At 42.7% G+C, this 16,965-nt stretch overlaps 1 protein-coding gene across 2 annotated transcripts; it reads left to right on the forward strand.

The window, feature by feature from the left end:
* The first annotated feature begins 2,129 nt into the window (after positions 1–2,129).
* Positions 2,130–7,095, forward strand: LOC100716447 (CD209 antigen-like protein C). Of its 2 annotated transcripts, XM_063228369.1 has the most exons (8): positions 2,130–2,237; positions 2,340–2,426; positions 2,911–3,000; positions 3,334–3,417; positions 3,794–3,945; positions 4,815–4,924; positions 5,704–5,901; positions 6,352–7,095. In XM_063228369.1, exons 1-7 carry the CDS (start codon positions 2,150–2,152, stop codon positions 5,852–5,854), a joined length of 762 nt encoding a protein of 253 aa, XP_063084439.1. In that variant the 5' UTR covers positions 2,130–2,149; the 3' UTR covers positions 5,855–5,901; positions 6,352–7,095. The 2 variants fall into 2 exon arrangements, with proteins under 2 accessions (XP_063084439.1, XP_063084440.1); XM_063228370.1 differs by lacking the exon at positions 6,352–7,095 and having other exon boundaries at positions 5,607–5,844.
* The last annotated feature ends 9,870 nt before the right edge of the window (positions 7,096–16,965 follow it).

A 16,965-nucleotide genomic window follows, 5' to 3' on the forward strand; every position in this document is an offset into this window, starting at 1 on the left:
AAGCATTGCCTTGCAGGATCCTCCACTAGATCAACTAGTTTACAGTCCATAATCTCCATCTCCTACAAAATCTCGAGACCTGGGCAAAGTGTACACAAATTTCCTGCCAGAGTGTAAGGCATGGCTCTAGTCCAACTGCCAGTGGGGTCCATGTTCCCAACTGAAACCTAAGCCTGGCCTTTACTGTCTGAATTTCTTTTGGCATTCGGTATTCTGAGTTCTGACCAGTACCACACATGAAGTTCTGCTTGCAGGATTCTAGGACCTCTTTATCCTGCATCTCCAGATCTATCCAAAGTCTTCCCGTGAACCACTTAGAAAAGCTCGTAAACCACATAGTCAGGTACAGTCAGAGCAGTGACCCCACCCTTGATATAAAATCTGTCATAGTCACTTCCCTCATTACTGCAACATGGCACCCAGTACCCACAACCTAAAGGAGAAGTTTATTTTGTCTCATAGCTCAGTCCATGATCAGCTGGCCCCAAGGCAGAGCTAGCATGGTGGACGGGTCTGAACGGAGGAAAGCTGCCATCCTAAGGCATCCAGGAAGCAGAGAGGGAAAGCAAGAGGGGAGGGAGACAGACCCTTCCAGGTCGCGTCCCCAGTGACCCATCTCTTCTGACCAGGCCCTTCCTTCTGACAGCACATTAGCTGATGAGTACAGCACCCCATGATCCAATCACCTCCCAAAACCCAAACCTCTGAACACATGGGGCTTTGAGGTGGGGCAGCAAAGCCACAGTACCCCTTCTGACCCATCTCCATTCACCCTGCAGGGTAACCCCATTTTAAGTTCTGTCCAAAATTAATTGTTTCCCAATAAAAGAAAAGAACCAAATAAAATGCTAGCATACAGACATTCGTCATTTAACTACCAAGTTGCATTCCTGCAACCAGGTCATTAATTGAATTGGCTGCTAAATGAAAACCATATAGAGTGTGTACATTACAATATTCATAACAAGGACATGGTCAAAGAAAACTCCAACTGGGCTTTGATTTTGCATGACTCTTACATGCAGCAATATAATGTACAACATAGCATAAAACTGCTGTACTGTACTGCACAAGGCAATCAGCAAAAATTATAGTAGTATACAAACCAGGTGTACCATACAACAGGCACTGAAGCCCTCTACACAAGATGTACAGAACTGTACAGGAAAAAGATGGGCCACATGTCCTAACAGCATGCCTTGGTCACAAGTCCGAACAGTTGTTAAACAGGTAGATCATTAAATGAGGAATATTTGTATGTATTTTACATGACTGAATGCTTCCACTAGTTTGAAGATTTATGCACAGTTTTGCACACATCTGTACTTTTTTTTCCATTGCTTAATTTTCTTCCATCTATCAAGAACAACTAGGTTTTGATTTTGTTCGTTAGTGGATTTGTTTGTTACATTCACCTATTGGTGGACACATAGATTTCTCCAATTAGGTGACATTTCTGAGACAAGTTTCTAGAAATCTTTTTGTTTCTTGTTTGTGAATTTGTGACTCACTGTGGTTCTCAGTGAGGGCAGACTGTAGAATCAGTTTCCAGCTCTGCTCTTTACCATATGTATGATCTTGGGCCAGTCGCCTAACCTCTCTGTGTTTCGAATTGCTTCAGATGTAACATGGAGGTCATATCATCTACCAAAGTTGAGAGGGGTGTTAAATGAATAAATATCAAAGCAATGGAAAAGTGCCTTTGTATATAAGTGTTCAGTAAATATAAGCAATGGTGATTCATCTTCAAGTCCCAAGTGAGCAAAAGGCACCATAAATGAGGACATCAGCAAATCAAGGCAGCAGAGCCTGGAGTCAGAGGGGACATTGTTTCTGAGAAGACTGGGGGTGTCGTACACCCAACCTTGCTAGAGATGAAGGAGGCATAGCAAAGGAGCCTAACTGTGTGAGGTACTAATATTAAAGGTATCTCATGGCATGGCCATAATTGGAGCAGACCAGTTCTTTCTACCATGGGGCTCACACCACCTCCAGCCCTTGCCTGAAATTCTTGGAATCCTTGCTGCACTGTCAGATGGCAGGCATCCTCCATTTCACTACTTCCTATGCTGGTACCCAGTTCCTTGTTTTTCTTCCTGTGTGAGAGTAGATTCAGGAAGTGAGGGATGGGGAGTGGGACATAAAAGCCATGGTTTCCACCACTCCTGAGCACAGAGAGACAGCGGTTAACATGAGCAACCCCAAGGAATCCAAGGCTCAGCAGCTGGGCCCCCTGGGTGAGGTTGGACTGGGACTCTGGGAGTTTGGGGAGAGCGGGTAGAAGGAGGTCAGCTCGGTCTCAGCCTGTCCAGGCACTGATGGGTGCTCCTCCCATTCAGATGAGGAAGAGCTGATACCCGGTGGCACCAGATATTTCATAAAAGGCTCTGGATTCCAACCAACTTATGGCCCCAAGAACATTGCAGGTAGATCAGGGTTCAGGGTGGGCAGGGGTGGGTCCTCACAAATTCCTATCCTGAGGAGGTGGAGAATGGGAATCTGATCTTCTGGGTGCTAGGGAGTGAGCATGGGGTCTCTACTCATGGTCTTGGGAGGATAAGACTGAGAGAATGTGTCCTGAGATTTGGGCTGATACAGACTTGGTCTGGACTCATCGGCACTGCGGAGTGGACAGTGGGGGCTGGACATGAGCCCTGGGGAAGTGAAGGCAGAAGGTCTGAACACCCAGGTTGTGGAGCAGTCAAGGCTGGGCATCTAGATTTCTGGGCCTCATGGATGAAGAGGCTGAGGATCTGGATACTTGGGTCCTAGGGAGGAGTCTGAGAACTGGACTCCTTGGTCCTGGACAGGTGGACACGGAGGGTCTAGGACTCAGTGGCCTAGGGAGAAAGGAGCTGTGGGAGAGACACTGACATGCTGGATCTCCCCCACCCTGTCCTTCTCCCACAGGGAGCCTGGGCCATGGTTCGATAGCCCTGGCGCTGAAGCTGCTCTTCCTCCTTTTCTTCTCTGCAGTTCTGGTGGCTGTCCTTGTGAAAGGTTAGGAAAGCCTTCCGGTGGGATTCCTTCAGCTGGGCAACCAGGTCCATGAAAGAGGCAGGGCTGGAGCTAGCATGGGATCCTTCGGAGTTCTCAAGGCTCCTCTGGCCTCTGCTGCTGGGGAGGGGAGGGAGGAGGAGCAGGGAGGCCCTGGTTCACTTACCCTTGCATTCAGCCTTCTCTGAGGTCAGGTTTCTTCTTCAGATGGTATTGAACAAAACAGTGATTGTCAGATGTGATGTCCTTAGGACCCAGTACAAGCCAGGACATACCATGAGTATTTAATAATTGCAGCTTCTGTGTTGTTGTTTTTTTTTTTTTAACTCAATACAGTCTCCAAGGTCCCCAGCTACCAGGAGCAGAGGCAGGCAAAACAAAAGATCAATAAAGAAATGATGCAACTAAAGACTGAAATAGGTGAGTGACTGGACAGTAGGGTCCCTAGGGCCTCTGCGTCCTGGTCATCCACCCAGTTTGGGTCTCAGATTCCTTCTCTGTGAAACAAGAACACAAGGTAACAGGAAAAAAATAGAACTTTGTATTCTCAAGGGGCTATGCGTACAGTAGGCACTCCATCTCCTGCCCCCTGTTCTGAGCTCAGACTACCACTCCCATTTAGGGGAAATGGGGCCATTACTCCTGGGTTTCCCAAGGGTAAAGAAGGGGCCCAGGAAGCAGAGAGGAAAATGGTCCCTACGGAGTATAGTACCGAGGGAGATTCTAAGTCTCAGGGACTCAAAGACTAGGCAGACAGGGACATGTCAATCAAACATGGGTCCACCTCTCCCAACAGGCCACCTGTGCCGTCCTTGCTCCTGGGACTGGACATTCTTCCAGAGAAACTGTTACTTCTTCTCCAACTCCAAGCTGAACTGGAGCGCCTCTGTCACTGCCTGCCAGAAAATGGGAGCCCAGTTGGTGGTCATCAAAGATCCTGAGGAGCAGGTACCTTGGAGAGTCCTCCTCCTGCTCTGGGTCATGGATTTAACTGCCGATCAAGTGAGGAGGAGATGATTAGTCAGGTGAGGTTGTGAGATGAGAGGCTGCTGACTCCACTTGGAAAGGAAGGATACAATGGATACGAACATGAGACTTCCAAGAAGGCATACACAAGACCTCAATGTGAGTGTGGGCTTTGAGGGACACCTATCATATAAGTGATCCCAGTTGGTATGTGGGTCAGAGTTTAACAACTAACTTTCTTTTTTCATAAAGAACTTTCTTCTTTATGTGTACTGTTTGCCAGTTTCCTGTTGTAAAGATTCCCACTGTGGCTAACTTCAAGCTACCAGTGGGATGTCATTCAATACAGAGCTGAAAAGAGATGATTTACATAATTGCCAGTCCCAACTTGGTATGATCCACCGCCAACAGGTTCAGTCCAGCAAATCTGTGTAGACAGAGGCCAAAGAAAAGTGACTCACACATGTCACTGGTTACCCAAAACAAAGTCTGTCTGCCACAAGTGTGCAGAGTAGATGTGAAAATATCAAGTTTCTGAGAGTATAAGGATAAACATAAAGATAAGTTTAAGTTCATGAAGATAAGTTTATAAAGATAAGCAGGTATATACTCAAGTGTATGTGATGAGAGAATCACAATGCACTCCGTGTGCAATTCAGCACACACCTGCCAGTGTCATACAGATGTGAAAAGGACTCAGAACTCCTGGGTCCATGAGGGAGTTCAGGACCTAGTGTGATAGAAGGCTGATGGTCAAACCACAAACAGAGTTTCCTCCCAAAAGGTTGGGGAGATACTACGTGAAAATTTGGGGGCAGAACCATCTTCTGACTACTCCTCTTTGTCTCCAGAACTTTCTGCAGCTGAGTTCTAAGAATAGAGGCCCCACCTGGATGGGACTCTCAGACCTGAAAAAGGAAGGCATATGGAAATGGTTGGATGGTTCTCATCTGTGGTACAGGTAAACCAGGGGACAAGGGGACATGCTGTGTCCATGGGTTAGGGCTCTGGAACTGAGGCTTAGTTACACCTTGGGTTCCTCGCCAGGGAGTGCCCTGGTCCCCAGCCATTGGAGTCTGTGATGTTTATTGACTTGAAGAAGATGGTCTTCCTACTCAAATACTGATAAAGCAGCAGATTCCTAAAATTCCACCATCAGAGCTCCATGGGGAGCCCCTAGCCTGGTGATCAACTGAAAATATAGGCAGGTGGACAGAAAATCTGAGGCATAGTAATCCCAAATGTCAGGGGGAAATTCTCACATAAAGGGTAGCTTTTGTGCTCACATTTCCCAGGAGAGAGAGTATCTATCGCATCACAAGAAATCACATGGGGAAAGGCCAGGCATGGTCAGGAAGTAGAGGCTGGTGAAACTGTGGACAAGAGCCTTCCATGTAGTGTCCATGAGGAGGAATCTCTGAGACATGTGAGGCTTAGTTTAATGATATTTAAAACACAGTCAGGTCTGGATAGTTGTGCTATCCCAGGTGGTCTGGTACTTGGTCCTTGGCAGGTATACAGTGCCCTAGAGTGCAGATGTCCAACAAATGTCCAGCACAAGAGCAAGGGTCAGCAGCCAAGGGCCCATTACTTATGCTTATCATTGGGTGCCCAAAACTGAATATGTCCACCCTATGCCTCAGGATGGATGTGAAAAGATCAAGTTTCCAGGAGCTTGAAATGCAGTTCGCATGGCGGGAGAATCTAGGACACAGAAGCACATTCTCGTGAGTTTTCCAGGTTGTTGAAGTACTGGCTGCCAGGGGAGCCCAACAATGAGGGGCAGGAACACTGTGCAGAATTTAGAGGTGATGGCTGGAATGATGACAACTGTGAACTCGAGAAATTCTGGATCTGCAAGAAACTGGCAGCCTCCTGCTCCAACATGTGAAGTCCAGTCTCTCTCTTCAGCCCCTGCAGCTCAAATGTCCCCACCAGGTGAAAGAACTTTACCCACATGTATGTGAGTTCCTTTTCCCTCTCTGAGAGCATCAAGCTCTTAACAATAGCTCTAGGACTCTTCTCTTTCATGCTCCTCGCCCCCTGAGGAGCTGAGTTGCTGCTATCCTTCCAGCCTTCCTCCCACCTGGCTTTGAGGTCATGCTTCTAGTCCAGCTTTGATATTGGTGGGCGCATTCAGGAGCTGGGCATGTTCCATTTATCTCTCCTATCTTCTTTGCTGAGGTCAGAGGGTTTGCATGACCACATCCCTGAGACTTTGTTCCCTTTCATCAACTGATCTTGCAACCATCTCCCCTAGAACCCTTTGCTTGGGGACCTTCTCTAGTTATGGCTCCTCCTACAGACCGGAAACAATAGAAGACTGATTCCCCTTGCCAATCATAACTCTGGGAAGTTGGTGTATAAACATCCTATCTCCTTTTTTAGTGAACCAACTTCTGGACCTGAGGTGGGCCTCCCAGATCTCTGTTCAAGAAAGGACATGTTGGCCCCACTGCTGTGAGTTCTATTGGAGGCAGGTAGAACCTGTGAATCATTCCCCATCTATACTCTGCACAGGAAGTTGCATCTCCAAAGTCAGGGTGCTTCCTAGAGGAGCTCAAGTGGGATGAGATGCAGGATGATAAAGATCTGGATATGTTGGGTCAACATGGGGCTCTACTGACCACTCCAGAGCTCCCAGTGTGGTCACTGATGCCTGCTGTCACACCCTCTCCACCTGGCTTAGACAAGCCCATTGCTGCTACTACTTAACAAGCCCATGGATGTTTGATGTTTGTCTGGTTTCTTAGGCTATAACAGTGTCTTTTGCTACTCTTAATGAGCCCCTCTGACCACACTTGAACTTATGGTAGGGAGGTGACTTGAGTGGAGGCTGGGACATCTCAGGATAGGATTGGCTACTAGAAAGACCTAATAAAAGGTTGAAATCTTCTATCCCATCTACCAATTTCCAGGGGGGATGGCAGTTGGAGAGAGCTCTGCAAAACTCTTTTGCGATGAGATTCAATGACTTCCCAGGTTGTTAAACACAGGAAGTTCCAGAGGGTGGCACACCTGAGCAGGGCGTGGAAGCACTGTGAAACTTTGCCACTCTTTTTCTATTCTTTGTATTTTTTCCATTTGGGTGTTTCTGAGTTATATCCTTTACAATAAACCAGTCAATATAAATGAAGTGCTTTTGTCCATTCTGTGGCTCACTTAGAAAATTATCAAATCCAAGGAGAAATTGTTCAAGCCTCCAACTTGTGGTTAGTCTGGAAGGAATGTGAGTCTTGGGCTGCCCTTTGCTGGCATCTGAAGTATGACAGAGTTGTAGAACTGGGTCCCCCAGCTTATAGAATGTGATGCTAACTTCAGGTGGTTCGTGTCAGAATTGGAGGTTGCTTCATGTAAAAAAAAGTACCTCAAGTTTCCTGTATCTTCTATCTCTATTAAACCTAACAGAATTCTTCCAGAGACAATTTGCAAGCTAAATTCCATCTCATCATCAACATCAGGGAGGTTTTTGTTTCAGTGGTTTTCTCTCTCATTTTCTTCTTTATAGTTTCATTGATTCTGCTCTTACCTTCTTTTTTTCTTCAGATTTCCTTTTGTTGGTTTTGTTCTTGTTCTCATTTCTTGAGGAAGGAACTTCGATCGCTGATTTTTCAGTCTTTCTTCTGTCAACCCATAAAGGAAGAACAATTTTAAGGTTGAGATTTCTTTGAAATTCTAGAATTCTGCAATTCTTCATTACCTAAAGTAGAGCAAAGGTTTCCATGATATTAGCAAGGAAGGTTGACTGTTTTTAAGAGACAGGGTGTCACTCCAGGTAGTTCAGGCTGGACTTGAACTTGCTGTTGTTGCCCACCTCAGCCTCTAAGTTCTGGGATCACAGACAGAAAAGAGTTTGAAGAAGAAATCAATAATAAGGGGCTGGGGATTTAGCTCAGCGGCATAAGCGCCTGCCTTGCAAGCAGGCAGTCGTGAGTTCAATCCTTGACACCAATAAAAACGAAAAGGACAAAAAAAAAGAAATCAATAATTTAAAAAGTGGGTTGGTCATGTCCAACTTACTTTCCTTATAAAGTGGGATCAGGAGACAGAATGGTAGACACATAACTACACCATTTATGCTATGGTTCTTTAAATTTTTCTCTTTTTAAGGATTAAGGCAAGGAGAACTTTAATATCAGCCTCACTGAAAGTTAGCTTGTTTGGAAAATTTAGCTATTGTTTCCCTGATCCCAATGTCTTAGAAGATCAGGTAAACATCTTAGCTGCAGGTTTGTGGGGAAATAGCATGAGCAACCCCACTTTGCTTTGTAGCCTAGTTGCTTCAAGCCAAGTAGAAGAGCATTTCTAGTGCAATGAATTTCCCTCTCAGCACTGCTTTAGCTGCATTCTACATATATATATATACATGTTTCTTTTACATTTTAATTGACTTACAGGTATTTTTCTGTCCCTTGAGTCTTTTTCTCTGAATATTAGGTTATTTCATTATGGAGGACTGCTTAATATCTAGCATTAAACCACCTCACTGGACTATTACAGTAGTCTTGATGTAGAATGTCTCACAAAGGTTCATCTGTTAAAAGCTTTGTGCTGCTGGAAGGTGTTAGAGCCCTTGCAATGTGTTGCCTAGTGACAGGACCCCAGATAATTGGGGATATGCCCTAGAAGTAGACAGTAGAACCAGACCTTCCCTTTCTTCTCTTTCTTCCTTCCTGGCCATGAAGTGAGTAGTTCTATTCTACTATGTACTCTCTGTGGTCACCAGGTGCCAACCCACCAGGGGCCCAAAAAGTAACAGGTGCATCTGATCATTGGGACCTCCACCACTCCAAAGAAAAACAAATGCTTCTTCCTTATCTCAAGTGTTCGTTAGAGTGACAGAGAGCTCACTACCACAATTCTGTTTTGATAAGAGATTATACTCTATGGCTTATATTTATTTAGATGTAGCACAGATTATGTTATGTGCCTGAACATGGTCTATGCTGGTGAATGCTGAGCACTTGAGAAAATTGTGTATTCTACAGTTGAGTTGAATATATGTGTGTGTGTGTGTGTGTGTGTGTGTGTGTGTGTGTGTGCCCGCGCGCGCGTGCGCATGGGAGAGAGGGAGGGAGGGAGGGAGAGAGAGAGAGAGAGAGAGAGAGAGAGAGAGAGAGATTCTATATAGTTCTCTCTATATAAAATACACACATGTAATTCATCTCCTGGGGAGGTATTTCTTCTACTCCTTAAAAGTCTTTATCATCACCAAAGTTGAAATTGTTGTCATGTGCCCAAGAGTTAATAAGACCTGAAACTGAGGCCCAGTGTGATACATTAATCTGCTAATTAGGTCACAGCTGAATAGGCTATTCAGAGATGGAATACATTTGGAGGAATCAGGTCACTGGGGTCATGGCTTTGAAGGGTATGCCTCATTTCTGGCCCTTTCCTCTCTGATTCTCTTGTTCTCTCTGCTGTTCTGACTTGAGCATCATGAGGTAAACAATTTCCCTCCACCACGTCCTGCCACTGTGATGTTTCTATCTTCCCTCAGGCCAAAAAGCAGTGAAGTCAGGTAGCTACATTCTAACACCTCCTAACTGTGAGCCTTCCTTTGTACAGTTACCCTCAGTATTTTGTCACAGTGATGATAAATTGATGAACACACTGTCAATGGGTGAGTGGACAGTACTAAAGCATGATTAATGAGTATATTTCATAAGCTTTTTCCTTTTGCAAAGTATCTATCTTTTTAGATCTCTTGCCTTATAAAAGTATTATTTTAATTGTGGTCATTGTAATCAGAGTTTTCAAGGAAAACTATTTAATAGAGGACACTTCATTTATAGTATTATTTTATGAGTCAAATACAGAAAAGTGCAAGAAATCTATCTAAAACTAAAGATCTAGATAGTTCAGCTGAGGGCCTGGATCCCTCAGCAATGTCCTGCACGAGTTCAGCTGAAAACCTAGAGCCCATAACAATGCCTCCCATGAGCCCAACAATGACTCATTCAAGTCTGTTTCATGGATCTGCCCTGGGAAGGCCCAAGGGTCAGTGGTGGAAGCCATAATGTCTGTGCCAGAGAGATGAAAGATCTGTGCCAGAATGCTGCAGGTTCTGCACTGGAGCCAAGAAGTGACACTCAAAATAAGGACCACGGCTCCCCCTCAAAATACCACAGCCATCCTCAGTGACAGTGAGGTTCTGAGCTCCTCCAACAATGAGAACACCAAGTTCATGTCAAGAAACCAGCATGACAAACTTCTGAAGATTGAACAGCAATGCTCAAAGTGAGGACCAGAGCTCCCCGAAAGTGAATCACAGCCATTCTTAGCAACAGAAGGTACTGAACTTCTCTGATGATGAGTACAGCCAAGTTCATAGGGAAGAAGCCCCACAAGCTCCTCCAGGAGAACTCACACCAATAGGAGAACAATAGCACCAAACAACAACACTTTGGAGAAACCACAACCCTACTCTCTTTTTCTACGTTTCTCCTTTTTATGCTGATAAAAGTCCTCAGGTGGATCATCTACACTCAGCACCACGCTGATTCATTTCAGCGGTTGTTTAAATTGATCTTCAGTTTTCAATCCATCACAGAGGATGTGACTGAAACTCTTCTTCCAAAAGATGCCAAACATCCGGTCAACCTTGAAGGATATGCCAGTAAACATGTGACCTGTCATCCTCCGAAGCATAGGAGTCATCAAAACAAGGCAAGTCAGAGAAAGTGCCAGGGCCAAGCAGAGGCTGAGGAGATGTGACATCCACACATAATGTATGAGACTCGGAGACAGAATCAAGACCCAAAGAAAAATAGCAAAATCCAAATAAATCATGGAAGTTCCTCTGTGCATTTGTCATAAATAAGTTGTCAACATGATGTATGTCCCATCAGGCACACATGTCATTATGTGAAGGTGGCAGTAAGGTAAGCTGAGAAAGGAATATGACAAGTCTCCATATTATCTTGCAAAATTGCCACCCTTGGAAAAATAATCTAAAATATTTCTGTAAATAATAAAAATTTTTAAAATGTGAAATTTTTTCATGATTGTGTCATAATGCATACATGTATTCTGGATTATTAAAATGATATATAACAGATAAAAATGCAAAAGATCTTTTTTTTAATATGCTCAAAAAGCCCATTCATATTTCCCAGGATCTATGATTTCTAGATATCTTTGGAGGAGCATAATTCAATCCATAACAGCAATTTAGGGATAATTTCCTTTGCTTTTCTGAAAACTTTTGGTCAAAATTCTTGACTTTTTTGCTGTTTTTTTAAATTTTATTTTTATTAGTACATGTTTGCAATCATAATAACATTCACCATAGGGTGATTAATTCTTTTTTTACTCCTTTCTCTACCCTCCCTCTCTCCTCTACTTCCTGATACCCTCCGTTTTTCTTTCAAATCTATTTTATTTTAAAGGGAAAATAAACCAAAATTTCAAAACACAATAGTTAGGGGTAACAATGGTATATACATTTCATATTGTATATATACATATACTATCCAATGTTTACACATGTGTGTCTGATTTATTTCATTTATGATTATGCTCTCAGGTTGCACCCATTTACTTATAAAATCCTCAAGCTTATCCATCTTTATGGCTGAGTAGTGCTCCATTATATAAAAATACCACATATTTTTAATCCATTCCTCAGTCTATGAGCCTTTCAATTGTTTTCCAAAATGGAGATATTACAAATTGTGCTGCTATGAACACAGGTGCACATATATTGCTGTGGTATGATGTTTTTTAATTCTTCTAGGAAGATACCCAGAAGAGAAATAGGTGGGTAAAATGGGACCTCCAATTCTAGTTTTTTAAGGAATCACCACACTGTTTTCCACAGTGGCTTCATCAGTCTGCACTCCCACCAACAGTGGAGAGGATTTCTTTTTCCCTCCAGCCCCTCCAGCACTTGTTACTGGTTGATATCTTGATGACAGCCACTCTTTCCAGAGTGAGCTAGAATCTCAGTGTTGTTTTAATTTGCATCTCTTGAGTGATCAGTGAGGCTGAACTTTTTTTCATGTATTTGCCATTTGTATTTCTTCTTCTGAGAAGTGTGTATACATCTCAGATGCCCATTTTCGCATTGAGCCTTTGAATCTGAGATTCCCTTCCCTTTTGCATAAGATCTATCTCCCGTTTCCTGAATTCTGGACTTTGAGAGACAGGACAGGGGAGTGCCTTGGCCTTGGTGTGAGTCCCTACCCCATCACTCTCGGCTTGGGTGACTGTGGGAAGTCATCACCCTCATCCACAATTGGCAAGTGATGCCAGAACTTCCCCTAAAGTCATTTTGAGAAACTAAGGAAGATTGTATTTTTAGACAAACACATAGATAGTGCCTGAACCATAAATCAATGTACATAAATTGATGTACAAATCTTTAATATATAGCTTAAGTCACTTCTATCTGAACACACTTATACGGCTACCAGTCCAAATAAACCATAGAACATTTTTAGCTCTCAGGAGACTTTCCTCATCCCCTTTCTTGTAAATTCCCATTCCTGGTAACTTTCATTATGAATTTGGGTCAAGATTTGCTCTTCCAGTTCTCAAAATGGATAGAAAATCCAGGCCAAAATTCGAATATGTATTCTCTTGGTCTGAATAATTCTATTCTACAGGCAAACTGATTCACTCTTATTGTATGCATCAGGAATTCAGATTTGGCCAGTTATGAAAAGGAAGTCAGATCATCTACCACAGGCTGGGAAGATTAGGTGAGTGTGTATCAAACAAAGGACCAGGAGTTTAGCTCAGCAGTGTAAGCACCCGCTTGGCAAATGCAAGGTCCAGAGTTCTATCACTGGTACCAAAAAATAGTTAGGAAAGTACATAACTACAGCAGTGTTTAAAAATATAAGCAATAATGATTCAGCCTCATTTCCATGAACTGGGAGAAATTATCGTATGTGAAGATGTAAGATGAAGAAGATGTACCAAGACAGTCATGCACTGGAGGAGAAGGTGAACAAGAAATTGGGCCATGGCCTATTGAGTTCTGACCTAGATCCCCCATCTCTCAAACGAGTGTATGGTAGAGGTTAAGTAAAAAGAGACAAACTGTATGATTCTTTAGGGCTCCAGGAGAGTCAAAACCCTTTAATTAAGCCCGAGACTTTGAGGGTTAAGACAAAAGTTTCTCTGGATCAGTCCACTTATATTAGGACCAAAGGACAAAAGGTGGAGAAACTGAGGAAAGCGTAGGCAATGACCAGGACCTGTTGGAGTCACTTCAAGGACATCTCCAAGTCATAAATCAAGTCAATTTAGTAGCAGTGTCTTATCATGAAGACATGGTAGGAGTGATACTGTAGGAGTAATCTTTGCAGCTGCAGTCTCTATCTTATTAATTGGGTTGGAGCCAGAGTGTCCACAGCTGTGGCCTTATCTTGCCTTTTGAGGTATCTCTGGCCTCACAGGCCACAACAGGCCTCAGCCAGGACCAGTGATTCATAGAGGTTCACTTACTGTGAATCAGCTCCTGTCACCAGGCAAGGAGTCTAGACCTAGGACAGACTCACAGATAAACATAGAAAGCCAATTAGTAAAATTTAATGCTGCTTCATAGTGGTCTCCAACAATGGCCCACTGGTTGAGCAAGTGGACACGGACCTGTCATTCACGGAGACCAGGACACATTCACTAGCACAAAGCTAGTTCTCAAGTCCTGCACAAGGATAAATCAGGAAGTGTTATCTTCAATTCTGGTGCAAAATCAAGTCAGTTTCTTTATTCAGTACTGCCATGGTTTGTGTCCGATGCCCCCAAAGTCTCATGCAGTCATGGGGGCCGTCTTCTAGAATTTGTGATTGATTCATGGTCCAATGCTGGGATTACGGGTGTGAGTGCTACACCCTCCCCAGGGGGATATTCTACACACTCTGTCCCCTCTGTGCGCTCTTCCCTTTTTGCTTTTGTTGCACTTGCTGTTTTCCTCTTCCATGAACTATTGCCCTCTGCCATGTGTTACTCTGACTTGGAGTCAATCAAATATGAACTGAAACTCCCAAAAATTGTGAGCTAAATAACCTTTTATTCCTTTAACTTTGAGTGTCAGATAGTTTTTCCCAGCAAGAGAAAAAATGTAACCAACACAGAATTTGGTACCAGAGAAGTGGGGTCATTCCTATAACTATTCCTGACCATGGGGTTCAAGAGCCTTTGGGAAGGCTTGTGGGAAGAGTTTGGAAAGGTTCAGAGTTGTTCCCTGAAAGAGGAGACCTGGAATGCCTTTGGATATTCTGTATTGGAGGTTCTGGTTGGAGCTCAGAAGACCAGAAGACTAATAGAAAATCTTCTGATAAAGACTAGACTAAAGAGGTTTCTGCTGGGAGGAAGGACTGATTGGCTACATAATGATGTGTGTTACGGCTTGGCAAAAAGTTTGTCTGCATTTTTCTTGTGTCCAAAGATTTTGCTTGAGACTAAGATTAAGGGTAGTGGACTAATTAAACTGACAGAAAAATTTCAAGGCAGTCTAATGTTTAGGTGGTGGCATGGCTATTTTGGGGGATTTTAGCTTGATCTGTGTTGAGAATCAACAGCAAAGAAACCAACAGAATGATTTAAAATGTTGTGAGTTTGATCAGAAAGGAAGCTCCAGGAAAGCTGTGGACCACAAAGATACATCTGAGGAGACTGCAATTGCTAGGAAGAAACAAGTGAATAGAAAAATGATCTGAGGGCATCATAAGAAGCAATAGGACTCTATCTTTTGCAGCCTCCAAACTGAAAAATTGAAAAGCTTTGCTTTGAGGAGAAAGCTTCAGAGCACCATGTTCTAGAGTGGTGGCAGCCTCACCACAAAACAGAATGGTGGAAGCATAGAGAATTTATTACTCAGAATCAGGTTCAGGATGCTCAGCAGTCCAAGTACTGAACTCCTTCAACCAAGAAAGAAAGAAATCTGGATGCTGTTCCAGCTAGTAGCAGAACTCAACACATGGTGTTGGTTTTAAGTTCATGCAGAGTGCAAGAGTTCTGAGGTTAACAAGACTTCCACCTAAAGAGAAAAAAAAGTGACTTCCACCTAGATTTCAGAAGACCTAGGAGGCCAGGCAGTGTGCTTCCGAGAGGGCAATACGTGAAATCATGAGCGTGAAACCAAAGTTGCACTGGAGACTCAGAAATTTGGAGAAAACAGGAACATGGATCATCGTGGGTAACCTGCAAAGAAGGAGCAAAGTGGGCCTAAAAGAGAACCCATGATGGACATAACTATCAGCAGTGCCATGGGACAGAGTCACATAAGCATTCTGGAGCTCACAACTTGCCACAGATTGCTTTGGATGTTCCACATGGAACCACAGCACTTAATGTTTTCCCTGGCGAATTCTGGACTTGCTTTGGTCCCAATGCATTGTTTTCCCCTAGTTGTAACCTTTGGAATGGAAATGCTTACCTTACTTCATTGACTATTGGAAGTGTTTAGCTTTTCATTTGTACAGGGGCTCATAGCTAAGAGTTTGCCTGAGATCTCAAAACTCAACAATAAAAGCAAAATGACAACAACAACAACAAAAACAACAGCAATATAGTTTTTCAAAACATGATGATAAGAATTTAACAATGGTTATTAGACTACATATTGTTATCTTCAAATTAGTTGCTTAGGTTAACAATGCAGGTGTGCAAGACTGACTGATCAAACATGATAATTTCCCTTTAAGCAGTTTCTTTCCCTTTTATTATATCCATTATAACTCTCACATCTTATTTACTCTTTCAGTTTCTTACACTGGTGAGACAATATGATGTTTATACATGCAACTCTGATTTGTTTTACTTATGAGTATGGTTTCTAGTTGCATCCATTTACCTATAAAAGTCTTGAGTTTATCATTCTTTATAGCTGAGTAGTATTGTCTAAAAATACCACATATTTTTATCAGTTCCTCAGTTGATGGACATTTGGGTTATTTCCAAGATTTAGCTATTACAAATTGTGCAGCTATAAACATGGGTTCATGTATATCACTGTTATGATATTTTCAATTCTTCTGGGAAAATACCAAAAAGGTGAGTATCTGGACCTAATGGAACCTCTCATCCTAGGTTTTGAGGAATCCCCACGCTGGTTTCCACAGTGGTTGCATCAGTCTACGCTCCCATGAACAGTGGAGAAGGATTCCTTTTTCCCCACAGTCCCACAATCATTTGTTGTTGGTTGATTTCTTGATGTTAGCCATTGCTTCTGGAGTGAGATGATATCTCAGTGTTGTTTTAATTTACACTTCTTGAATGACCGATGATGTTGAACATTTTTTTGTATATTTATTTTCCATTTGTAATTCTTCATGTGAAAAGTACATATTCATCTCAGATGGATTGTGTCTTTAAATTTGGGGGAGCCAATTTTTTTCAATTGTTTATACATTCTAGATAAAAGTCCTTTGTCTGAGGGACAGTTGGCAAAGATCTTTTCCTTTTTTGTGGATTTTCTTTTCACTCTGTAGGTGATTTCTTTTGATGTGCAAAACTTTTTAATAAAACAGATTACAGTAGTTGAATCTTTGAAGTACTTCTGATGCAGTTTGTTCATGAACTCTTAGCCTACTCCTATGTCCTTGAGATTTCTACCTACTTTATCTTCCAGTAGTGTTTCTATCTTAATATTTAGTGTTTCTGTCTTAATATTTAGATCTCTGATCCATTTTGACTTTAGTGCATGGTGATAAGCATGGGTTGAGTTTAAGTCTTCAGCATGCAGAAAGCCAGTTTTTCAAACACCGCTTGTAAAGAGGCTTTCTTTCTTCCAGTGAACATGTTTGGTCCCTTTGTCAAAAAGAAGATGACTAATTGTCTCTTTTTTGCCAGTACCATGCTGATTTTATTATACCAGCTTTATAGTATAATTTCAACTCTGGGATTGTGATGACTCCTGCTTTGCTTTTGTTTCCAAGGTCTGATTTTGTTATTCTAGGTTCCTTGTGGTTCCATATGAATTCTAGCAACATTTTCTCTAGATTTGTGAGAAAAATGGTATTTCAGTTGTGTTTGCATTAAGTCTGTATA

Source organism: Cavia porcellus, unplaced genomic scaffold (assembly GCF_034190915.1).
Source record: "Cavia porcellus strain 051 isolate PalLab524CR breed Dunkin Hartley unplaced genomic scaffold, mCavPor4.1 scaffold_17, whole genome shotgun sequence".
NCBI classification, from domain to species: domain Eukaryota; kingdom Metazoa; phylum Chordata; class Mammalia; order Rodentia; family Caviidae; genus Cavia; species Cavia porcellus.

Coding starts and splice junctions, on each gene's coding strand:
- LOC100716447 (XM_063228369.1), top strand. CDS start 2,150: ATGGTTTCCACCACTCCTGAGCACAGAGAGACAGCGGTTAACATGAGC. Junction 2,427..2,910: donor TGGCCCCAAGAACATTGCAG/GTAGATCAGGGT, acceptor CTTCTCCCACAG/GGAGCCTGGGCCATGGTTCG. Junction 3,946..4,814: donor TCAAAGATCCTGAGGAGCAG/GTACCTTGGAGA, acceptor CTTTGTCTCCAG/AACTTTCTGCAGCTGAGTTC.